This window comes from Cyrtonyx montezumae, unplaced genomic scaffold (genome assembly GCF_038088225.1).
Source record: "Cyrtonyx montezumae isolate F1298 unplaced genomic scaffold, pur_monq_1.0 scaffold_0, whole genome shotgun sequence".
Taxonomy (NCBI): domain Eukaryota; kingdom Metazoa; phylum Chordata; class Aves; order Galliformes; family Odontophoridae; genus Cyrtonyx; species Cyrtonyx montezumae.
The window spans coordinates 42,176,024-42,187,666 of record NW_027071824.1 but is presented as its reverse complement, the minus strand read 5'-3'; the positions used below and the strand labels follow the sequence as shown (position 1 = coordinate 42,187,666).

The 11,643-nt window shown below is 45.0% G+C and overlaps 1 protein-coding gene across 1 annotated transcript in view; it reads right to left on the bottom strand.

Moving 5' to 3' along the window:
• The window catches only part of MOXD1 (monooxygenase DBH like 1), a 49,316-nt gene extending 38,105 nt beyond the window's left edge, over positions 1 to 11,211 (bottom strand). Inside the window, exon 1 of the mRNA XM_065733756.1 lies at positions 10,954 to 11,211. Coding sequence (XP_065589828.1) covers positions 10,954 to 11,211 — 258 coding nt within the window. The remainder of the gene's footprint in view (positions 1 to 10,953) is intronic.
• Between the last annotated feature and the right edge of the window lie 432 nt (positions 11,212 to 11,643).

Below are 11,643 nucleotides of genomic sequence, written 5' to 3'. Positions count from 1 at the left end.
CTCAGAGTAAAATTGATCAGTACCAGGAATCCTACAACTGAACAAGGAGGAACAGCGCTCAGTGCACACAGAACGTGCCTGGAGGGTTTTGGGTTTTGTTTGTTGGTTTGGGATCGGGTGGCTGTTCTTGAAGGCAATGCTCAGAAAGATGATCCCCAGCTCAGCAGAAGCACAGTGCAATGGAGAAGCCTTGCAGATCTGCCAGGTCATTAACCTCCTCACCCCAAATTCCTGCCGCACCGCACAGCTGCGCTATGTCCCAATGTCATCCTCTTCCCTCTCCTCCAGTCTCCTCCACCACCACACCAAGGCACAGTTTTTGGCAGTTTCTGAACTGCCTGGGGCAAGGGGACGTTTCAGGGCACTGCTCTGTGCAGCCAGGCCTGGAGCAGAGTCTCTAAGCTTGGTTAAACACCTTTGTTTTCCAGAACATGCCACCTTCCTCCCTGACTGCAGATAGATTTTTCCAACAGGTTACTGGCAGGCACAATGAATTGTGCTGCGTCTTTAGCAAAATGCACCAACACCTGCTGTTTCTTGAAGGCATTTACCTGTGAAGCTAGTTGGACTTTAATTTTAGAGAGCTTTCTAGTTCCCATATCTACTTGCTAAAGCAGAGACAACAAAGCTGAAAAATCACAAAATGTTTTGTTCAAATATCGTGACACTGGTAAAAGTGGCTGACAACATTTTAATTCACAAAAGGATCAATAAGGAGTTATAACGACTTAATCACAGTTGAGAAATCTTTTTGTGTACTAGTAACCACCTGTTACAGGTGTGAGAATACCCACATGCTCAAACACTTCATTAAGGCAAGTTCATTTAGACAATGAAAGTTACGAAATTATCTCAGCTGTAACATAATTTCAAGGAAGAAAAGGGTAATATATCAGCATGAAAACATTCAGATTTAGCTCTCTCTTGCCAAAACTACTGAAACAGACGCATTTTTTTCACTTCCAAAACAAGTCTAAATTCTCAGTATCTTAAAAAAGTTTTGAAAGAGAATGCTTTTCCTGTCAGCACTTTTTGCAACTAGATGTGAATGGAAGGAACACACACCTGGGAAAACTAGAACCAAAAACAGCAAAAGAGAAGCATGGGAGGTGAAGCTATGTGCTGAAAGAAAGAGTAGTGATGAGCTATGTTTGTTCGCAGAAAGAACTTCAGGTTTGCTTTTCCAGATGGAAATACTAGACCTGTTCTGGGATGATACTCAAAGGTGGGTATTTTGTGGGAGCTTGGAAGAGACATAGCATGTCTCTACAAAATACCATCCCTGCTCTGAAAACACTTCTATATACTCAGAACATATATTTTCATCCTAAAAATAGTAAAGGCTTGTGGGAACTAGAAGAGTAACCTTGTGACCATCAACTTTTATCAAGGTGTGCTAACTTTTCTGAGATGTTATGTCAAATCGAAGGAAAGCTTTCTTGTATTAGAATAAGCACCCAGATTTGGAAGTACTGAGAAATAGAAATGGAAGAGTAGCTTTCCCATATGGGAGTAAGTTGGGAGACTTTGCCTGAAACAACTGGGAAGGAAGGTTCAGAAATGAGAAGCCAAATCAGGTGTGCACACTCCAATATTTTTCTGGTGATCTACAATTATAAAAACCTTATGTAGAACAGCCCTGACTTTCATGAGCCTGTGGGAAGTGGGCAAGAATACCTGGAAAAAGCATTGTAGAGAAGGGCATTTGCTCAACTATGCCTTGATATGGTGACTATTGGTGGAGCAATTTGTTCACCTGAGTGACAGCTGTGCCACAGCCCCACTTGCTTTGCGCTCGCCCTGTGCCCTGAGGAAGGGCTCCCAGGCCCTGTGATGCCAGGGGTTCACTGCATGCTCACCACTAGCCCCAGCAGCACTTCACTCCCCAACTTGCCCAAGAGCATCCTGTAGGCAGATCTTAATCTGACCGACTAACACTAGTCTTTCCCATGTGAAAGTTTATGCTGAGTAATGAAGTCAGAGGCTCAATTTGCTTCCCCCTCCCGATACATGGCCCCATTCCTCGAATGTCAGGGTGCTGAGAATACCTGGGAAGAAACTTCACATAGAGCCTGGGGAGCTGGAGGTGTTCCTTTGTCCCCCAAATCCCACAACTCCACTGAGTGCAATTGGACTGCACTAGAGGAATCCAGTGCGGATACATCTGCCAGGAGATGTTTATAAGTTACCAGTTGCCTTCACTATTTTTATTCCTTTTGCTAAAAAGTATCCAGATGTTCATCACAAAAAATAAAATCAAATAATATAGCAAGAACGTTTCTGAACAGCTCAGGATTAGATTGTTCAACCTGTAACATGAAAACAGTTTGTTTACCAATCTGAGAACAAACGAAGAACACATCGCCAAAGAAACATTCTGATCTCTTTCTGTTCACAGAACAGATTTTAAGTCAAACTATGCAAGTTTTAGTCAATGGAAAAACCCTTAAGACGAATCTACACATTTGTGCAAAAATGACTGAATGTTATCAAAAAAGGAAAAGTAACAAGAAGCGGCTGGAAGATTCACTCCTCCATCCTCATACTCACTAAGCAAAACCTCTGTAAAGCACATTATTTTTTAAAGAAATATTTTCAGGCACTAGCATGGAAGATGTACTTCTGGTAACTTAACACAGTTAAGTTCCCTGTGATTTAGGTCAGCAGCACCACAGATATTACAGGCACATAAAGATGTGTCTCTAGAGATGTTTCTTTACAGAGCAAAAATAAAAAAAAAAAAAAAAAAAAAAAAGCAAGGGAAATTCCTCTTCCTGTAGAACAAATCCAACCAAAACACCACATTTGGGCAGCCTATGCTCCACTTAAATCTTTGTTAGGAGAAAGCTGGGTACCTCTGAAGGCCTTTGAATGTCATTTAAGAGGCCAGGGGACAGCACAGAGGATGCACCCACCAGAAGCCAGACGGGGGACATCTGGGCTTCAGCAGTATGGAGGGCATCTAAATATGGTTCCTAATGCCCTCAATGAGAGCCTGCCATAATACAGACCTCACCTAAACTTACACGCTACACACATGTAATTCTGTTGAGAAAGGGGTGTGACATTTCCATCAACAGAATGACAGTGCTTCAGTATCTGTTGCAGATGGTCTGAATTTGGCCTTATTTTGGAACAACTTACTATTCCTACCAAATTAAAAAATACTCTAACATGGACACTTCTTTTACACAGATCTGGTTTTAACACCCCATACAGTCAGAAAATCTGTGCCTTTCATAGGCAGGATTAAATTGGTCCAAGCTACTCTGAATTTCATAGAGTTCCAGCACATTTTCACGGTAACTATCAACTACTTTACTTAATACTGAATTTCTGATATACCTAGCAAGAACCTGAAAACATAATTTATTTACTGATTTTGCCCTTGAATTCAGATTCTTCAGCTTCTTATATACAAACAAAATACATCCTATATGTTAGGTGAAGATAAAGTTGCTAAGTTTTACATGAACTTGACAGAAGCGTCAGTAGTTACAGAAAGAAGAGGAAAATGACTGTTTTTCTGACATGAACATCTTATTTTGGTTATTGTTTAAAACAAAGATTTGACAGTGTTATTTGTCATGCTACGTAGTAACAAAGTGCTGTTTCAAAATTTACTTACGTTTACATTAGAAACATATACAGTTTCTGCACTCCCATTGATTCTGTTGCATAAGCTGGCATTCAGAACTCTGGGCTACACTGTACAGTCATCCCTAATGCTGCCTAGACGTTGAAGCAACAGACTGAAAAGAAAAATCTTGATATTGCACAGGTTCTCATCTGCTCTTCTCCAGAAGTGTGGCCAATCACACTGCACAGTTTTCCAATCCTATGAACCGCTCACTTTCTTAGAAAAATATCTTGTGGCATAGATGGTTTGTTCGCTGCTCAGCAAAAGACAGAGTAATCTCTTAAGGATGTAAAGAGTAGGTGCATGTGAGCTTTTTTTATCCTCAGAGAATGTAAGCACAGCTGCAGAAGGAAGCCTCATGAGAAAAGCACTACCAGCTGTCATCACATACTTGAACAGGTGTTTATAAGACTTTCTCCCCACATTTTTACAATGTATAAACTCGTTTTGTTCATGGTATCCATTTCCCATGCTAAATTATACACAGCACCTTTCAACCTAAAGGAGCAGCCAACAGCTCCCAGGCTACAGCCCCATCACCTGCAGCTGGGCTCTGGCACAGCTCTTTCTCTGAGATCCTTGTGAGCTGCCTTTCAGCCAGGGCATTCCCAGCCGTCGTGGCTGTGGGAATGGACAGAAGCAAGCCAAGGAACAAGCCAGGAAGGGGAAAGGAGGCAAAAATGATTAACCAATCCCAACTTATGGTCTACAGCCAACTCACAGAGTTTTGAAAATCCCTGCAACGCCCAAACCTGTGTCTAACAGCAGGGCTGAAGAATCTGGCAAAGGAATTGGGAAGCTGCAACCAAGAAAAGAGATGGAGCTGGAGACCATCTTAGACTGAAGAGGATATATAAATTGCTGCAGAATGCTAAAGAATTGACCAAAACTTCTGTATGAAATCAGCACCAAGTTATGCCTTTCTGGGTTTCCAGAAAAATAGCTGTGGTTAGCGTTTCTCTTTTTCATTGTTGCATTTAATTCAGATGGAATCCTGCTGCTTGTGGTTCCAACACATGCTGGATACAACTACCAAAAAAAAAAAACCTTTAAAAAGCTGTTTTTACATTCTACTTGTCAAGAAGTAAACAGAGCATGAGTTTACAAATAAGACAACCAACCTTTTTTCAACCCCAAATAAATTTCAGCTTGAGTTTAAGGGAAAGATCCTACTATATTGCCATTTCAGGGAAAAGCAGAGCCCACCTACAGAAAACTAGCACGAAGTGGGAGTCTGAAAGCATCACTGCTTCACATAGGAACACTTTGAGAGCATTCCAGTTGACTGATCTGATTTTGGGATTGGTCTGCAAATGGAAAAATATCCACAGCAAAATGTATGGTGGCAGCAATCAATCAGTTACAAGAAGTTCCTAAGTAAGTGGGATCAGCAAGTTCAGCCACGGCCCTAAGGGCTAACTGCTCCTTGGTAAGTTACTGATTGATTGGGTACTTTTTTGTTGCTGTTGTGTTTGGTGTTTGGTTTTTTTTGTTTTTTTTTGTTTTTTTTAACCTACACACCAGATGAGTATGAGATGATTCACACAGCCTGCTGAGAAGCCCAGCTCCCTGTCACATGGAAGCTGCATCAACTGGCTGACTTACACTGGAGTCATCGTGGCAACGTGCTTGGTGTAGCTATGCTACTAACTTTAACAAGGACTGAACATTTTTATCTATATCAAATAATCATTGTGCATCTATTTTTAAATGCACACACAGACACACAAAGATTCACATTTTCCACTTGTGTATTTGCGGATACTGCATCTGTGCATACATGACCTTAGAGGCCTTTTCCAAGTGTAATGATTCTGTGATTTTGTGATAATGTACCTGCACTGTCTTTGAAAAAATAAAGCATTTTTTACCAATGAAACAATTGTTTACTGTGAGACACGTATTTATTCCTCAAGCTCTTAGCCATTTGATCATGCTTGGGTGTATTTCTTGTATCTGGTTCTTGTGTCTGCCCAGAGTTGCTTCCCAGCAGCCTACACTCTGTGGTAACACTCCCTAATTCCCATGGCTCTCCCGGGTGATACAAAAACATAGTTTTCTACACACAGAAATGAAAAACACTGAAGCACTGTAAGCTCTCCAGCTTGACACACTCAGGTGTTAGAAGCATTATCATTCGTAAAGTTGGCATTGCTTATCAGCATGGAGAATTTGACTTCACAGAGGTGTCTCAAGGACCCTGGGACGTTATCACAATAAATGTTGATTTTAGAAACTTTATTCCAGTTGTATCAGAAGCTACAGAGCTAGATTAAAGACTATCCTTACACAAACATACTAGACTAAACATGTAATAATGTGTTTTAAAGGGGAGAAAGCCTTTAACTAGGAAATACTGCATGATCTAATCTCAGAACTGCACTTTATCACAAGGAACATTCCTTATACAGGAGCTCATTCAAACAGCACAAATTTTCTGTTTTAATTACTTTAATTGCTTCAATTATTAGAAGTTTTCAAAACACTACAGGGATTTTGGAGCACTATTAACGATACTTGTTCCCGAAGTTCCTTTATGTGCTTTAGAAAACCTTTCCTTGTCCTGCTCCTGCTTCTAAGACATTTGTTTATAAGGAGAATGAAAGTGTTCCCCTGTTACTTCAAGCCCTTGCATCACTCACGGTGGCTGCATTTCCATCCAGCCCTGACTGTGAAGCTCTGACACCTATTGCAGTGGAGGTTTAATTTTCTTAGTGTTGCCAAAATCCAAACAGAAAGCGAAAATACCACAAACACCAGGCAAACTTGCAAACCGGACCCCCGACGTCTGCCAAACACGTGACCCCCATATTTTGCTCGCCGGTTGTCGCTGCCCCATCCTCCCCACCGTCCCTCCGAGGGCAGAACAAAGCGCCCGGCCCGAGGGGGATCGTCCTTGCCGTCCCTTTGTGCCCCGCACCGAGGCTAAGAGGACTCATTAGTCATCGGGAGATCTCGCCACAATGCCCGAAGGCATGAAATACCTCCAACAAAGCGCCGACTGAGATATGTCAGCGTGGCACTCGCTTTGCATCTCTCTTTTGGTGCCTTTCAAGTTGTTTTCTAAACACTTCTTTTGTTGCTGTTGGCATGAGTGCACTTAAAAGCAGCATATCGTTAAGTACAGAGAATGCTCACTGTTTTCTGTCCTTTAAAACCTCTTCCAAGTACTTCCCTACGAGCAATTAAGCTAACTCCATGGGATACATTTGATAACAGATATTCTTTAGTTCGGGTGATGGTTAACAAGCGGGGCCGTAATGAATAATAAAGTACTTTTTAGTGACACACAGTCCCTATTCACCCTGAGGAGGGACTATTTTTGTGCAAGTTCAACAGAAGACTCCAACAATGCCACTCTCTTGTGTAACTTGCACAAAATAGCCATTCATCAAGGAGGATTACTAGCCCCAAAATGGGGCTTTCGGCAGCTACGTGCTGTGGGTGGGGATGCACAATTCCAGACAGGGGTGGAGACCGAGGAAAAAAGGCATGGGGATGAAAATGCACGCTGTGTCAATTCATAAGCACAAAGGACATTAAAAAATGTAGAAAAAGAAGAAGGAAGGAACACTAGATGCAACAACTGAAGCTGTCTCGAAAGCATTCATGAAGAGCAGCACATGCTGCAAGTAGCCACAGCCATGCAGGAACACTTTGAGGAGTACAAATTGTCAACTCAAGCCAAATCCCACCAGATTATAAGAGATAAAGGCAGAGATAAAGGCAGGTCGTGGCTTTCTGACACCAGACCCCACTCTATCTTCTTATTATGTTTGCTCCAAACCCGCATAATCCTCAACTGCACAGCACAGGGCTGTTGGCAATGTGCTAGGGTAATGTGCTCATCCACCTCCCTCTTTGCTTCCCTGTACTCAGTAAAGACAGCTCCCTCAAAATACACCACTGCTACATATGTATGCACACATGCATGCTGTTTCCTCAAGTAAGTCTGTGTTCCTGTTCCAAATACCAAACTTCAGAAGTACTGAGATAATCAAGGTATAATTTGTGTATCATTCAAAAGTTCTTCAAGAAACCACTCCGGTGCTTGTACTGCTCTCTACCTTGATATAATTAGAGAAAAGTCAAGTTCGGTCTTAAAAGTCTTTCTGCTCTTTACTCATTATCCCAGTTCTCCTGTTCCTTAAATACAGCTCTGACATAGAAAAGCAAAACGAAACAGGTAACCCTTGCAACAAAGTCCACCAAACATCTAAAAACCGAGAAATAAAATCCTAGCTTGGATCTCCAGAACTTCAGAGTCACCCAATTTTTTCAAGGAAAGACACTCTGCCTGTTGATGCTGGGAATGGCACCAACTTGATGCAAGAGGATGAAGAACAAATGCCGGGGGAAACATCCTCTCTCCTCTCCAAAAGCTCTCTGGAATTTTCCTTCTACCACACTACACCACTGCACTAAGCGGGCAGTACTTGCTGTTGCCCCACTGAGGGCTGCAGCCTAAGTGCACTCACTTGTTTACTCCCAGGAGACAACTTTTTCCTCCATGAACACTTCCTATTTTTGAAGGAGGAGAGAGAATTTAAGGGGGTCAGAGGGAAGAGGTTCTTCTCCTCAGAGACCAGCCTGCTTGAAAGGCTGCAAAGGTGTTTCAGAAGGGCTTCTGGAAATCAGGCCACTAACAAGCATCTCAAAACGTTCCAGAGATTGAAAAATAACCCTCCTAAGAATTTAGACAGTGATCCACATTTCCCGACTGATGATCACAAATTAAAAACATATTTCTGAAACTAAAAAGTAAGTTATTTCATTATACAGCATACATGTTTCATAGAGCACAGCTAGGCATGAACCCCATACTCCCAAGGCCATTTTCTATGGGGAATTTTTTCTAGTAGTAAATAATGCAAACAATGATGATACACAATTAATAAATGAGGTGTTTTTAAAATGTTAACTCTGTGATGAGTAAAGAGAAGAGTTAAGACATTACTGAACTAGGGCTCTAGAACAGGGCAATCATTTTGTAACAGTCTGTGCTGCCTGTTCAGAAAAACACTTGGGATGGATTTCATTTCTTCAGAGGATTTACTCTGTCCTCTTCATATCTCACCCTTCCTTCTTCCATGGCAAGCAGAGAAAAGTTTTAGCAGTCTGTCTTTCTTGAAAGACCTCATCCCAGTTTACCAAGAAACCTTACTGCCTAGCATGGAAGAACTGAAGATGGTGAAAACAGCAGGTTACCAGCAAGCTTCTGGCGTAGAAGTGAATTTATTCTGCGCTGTATCTACTCAGGAGTGTAGCACAATAACTCATAGCACTTTGCCTAGCACATGTTTATGTGTTAAATCAGTGTTTCAGAACAAATATCAGCTGTTCTGTGAGAGGAGGCACCCACTGCAGTCCTTCCTTTCCTCTTACTGTTGTAGTTGTTGTGTGGTGACAGTAAATAAAATCTTTGGCAGAAGAATACACAGAGCCACTTTTAAAGATACTGAAAACCAGTTATGAAAAGAGCCACAAATATGCTTTGAGTAATGAGGAAAATGCCATAGAATCAGAAGGGCTTGAGTAGGAAGGGACCTCAAAGCCCATCCAGCCCCAACTCCCTGCCAGTTTAGCTGCCCAGGGTCCCATCCAACCTGGCCTTGCGCACCTCCAGGGATGGGGGCACCGAAAGCTCCTCTGAGCCAGTGCCCGTGCCTTACCACGCTCTGAATAAAGAATTGCCTCCTAAGATCTAACTTAAATCTCCCCTCTTTTAGTTTAAAACAATTCCCTTTGTCCTGCCCCTGTTGGAAAGTGCCAAAAGCTGGTCTCCTTCCTGCTTATAAGCCAAATCCTGTGGTGGAATACTTGCAGAGCCACATATATTTATTTTATGTAAAAGAAAATTGAGGAGTGACCTGATTACAGCATATAAATAACTTTATGGGGGCAGGATTTGGGGAGTAGGCTTTTAAATCTAATGAGAAATTGCATAGCTGGAATCTGGACCCCGCCAAACAAATACTGGAAATAAAGAACAGCAAAGTCTCACTATTCCTATGTGCTACCTGGAGAAGTGATGGATTCTCCATCACTGGGTGCCTTCACACAAGCTCTGGATGGTATAAAGGCACACAGGGTTTGCCTTACACGAACAGGTTCATGAATCAGCCAGACAGAAAGTCTGGGTTTCCTTAAATAGGTGCATGTGCTGTGATGCAGGGCTCCAGTGAGCGCACACCCTGCGCCTCTGAGAGCTGCGCTGCTCACCGGACAGAAGGGGGGTTTTATTATTGCTGTTTTATTTAGACTGAGGTTTCCCAAAAATAAATAAATAAATAAATAAAATTGATCTTCGCTTTGAAATATGAGAAAAAATGACTTTCGAAAATCTTTGAACTTAAATAAGACAAATATTTGGTATAGTAAACTAATAAGGAATATACGTATAATTATGCTAAGAGGGCTCCCTTTTTTTAGAAAAGGTTTGATTTCATAAAACCTTGACAGGCAGTAGAAAGAGGTTATGGAGCATTTCGTTTTCTCACGGAAAAGTTCTCAGGAAAAAAAAAAATACTCTTGAAATAGAAGCGGCAGTTTCAGCGCTGTAACAGCTCCCAGACTGTCCTATCTCAGAAAGCTGTTCTTCGGAGTGACAAGCCGCAACACCGAGCCCGAATCCCCCGCAGCCGACTCCTAAAGGTCCCACGCAGACCCCAGGCTGGGGCTCGGAGCGCTGGGAGGGGACCAAAGGCTCCCATCCCCCCTACTGACACCTCCAGGAGTGGGTGAGCCACTGTCCCGCACGCCTGTCCCAGCCACGGCAATACGCAGACAGCCACTAACAAAATACCCAGAGAATTACGCCCATGGGGTTGAGCTCCCGTGAGGTCGCTTTACCAGAGGGTAAGCGGCGAGTTCCAGGTTTACCCGTGAGCCCTTCTCAGTAACACCTCCAGGTGAGAAGGAGAAGAACAAGGCAGAGAGGCCGCTTAGCAGCCAGGGAGGGCGGCGGGACAAGGGGATGGAGCCGGGCCGGCGGATCGGCCGCCCCGACGGGCTCCACTCCTGTCCGGATCCTGGCACGGAGTGCCCGCGAGAAGAGCGCCCAAATTGACGGGGGAAGGCTGACAGCTCTTTGGAATGAAGGAAACCCGACAGCCCCGCCAACGTCCGCGCGGAAGTTTGGAGGGAAGGCTGGCGGAGCGCCGACCAAAAGGCGGGGAGAAGCGCAACAATAGGAATAACCGAAGGGCCGGGAGGAAGAAGCGGAGCGGAGGTTGAGGAAGCGGGGTGGGGGAAGGGGAGAAAGAGGAACGGAGACTGCTGCCAGACAAAGGGCTCGGGACGCGGGTCGTTACCTGCAGGTAGGGCTGCCCGCCCTCCACGCCCCCCACCACGATGTCAGCCGTGGCCATGCCGCCGCTGGCCGAGAGCCCGAAGCCCACGTAGCCGCGGGTGCGCACCTCCAGGCGGAAGGCGAGCACGCTGCCCCGGCGGCCCCACAGCAGGCGGTAGGCGGCCGCGCCGTCCAGCACCGCGGCGTGCGGGTAGCTCCGCGCCGCGGCAGCGCCCAGCAGAGCGCCCAGCAGCAGCGCCCACGAGCGCAGCGGCCGCATCCTCCCGCCGCGCGTGGCACTGGGCTCGCGTGGGAGCGTGCGCGCCCGGCAGCGCGGAAGAGGGATGGGGCGGTCACCCCGCCCCGCAGCGGGCCGGCCCCGTCGGGGCAGCGCCCCGCGACCGCCGCTTTATCCGCTCCCGCCCCGCTGGCGGCACCTGCGGCAGCGAGCCGACGGAGGGTGGGTTTGCTCCGTGGGGGGAAAGCGGTACAACGCAGCGCCGGAGCGTCGCCGAGGTCCCGTTGACGCGGAGTTAAGTGGAGTCGCGCTGCCGCGCTCGGTGCGTGTCTGATTCAAACGGGAAGAGCGCGGTACTCAGCGCGGTGAAACGTTGGTTCTGTGAGAACCAAGCAGTACGCGAGGGAGGTAGTAGCGTGCCCTTTGTAGGCTTCTGTGTGCAAACGCTTCACAGACATCACCGAGTGAGGAATG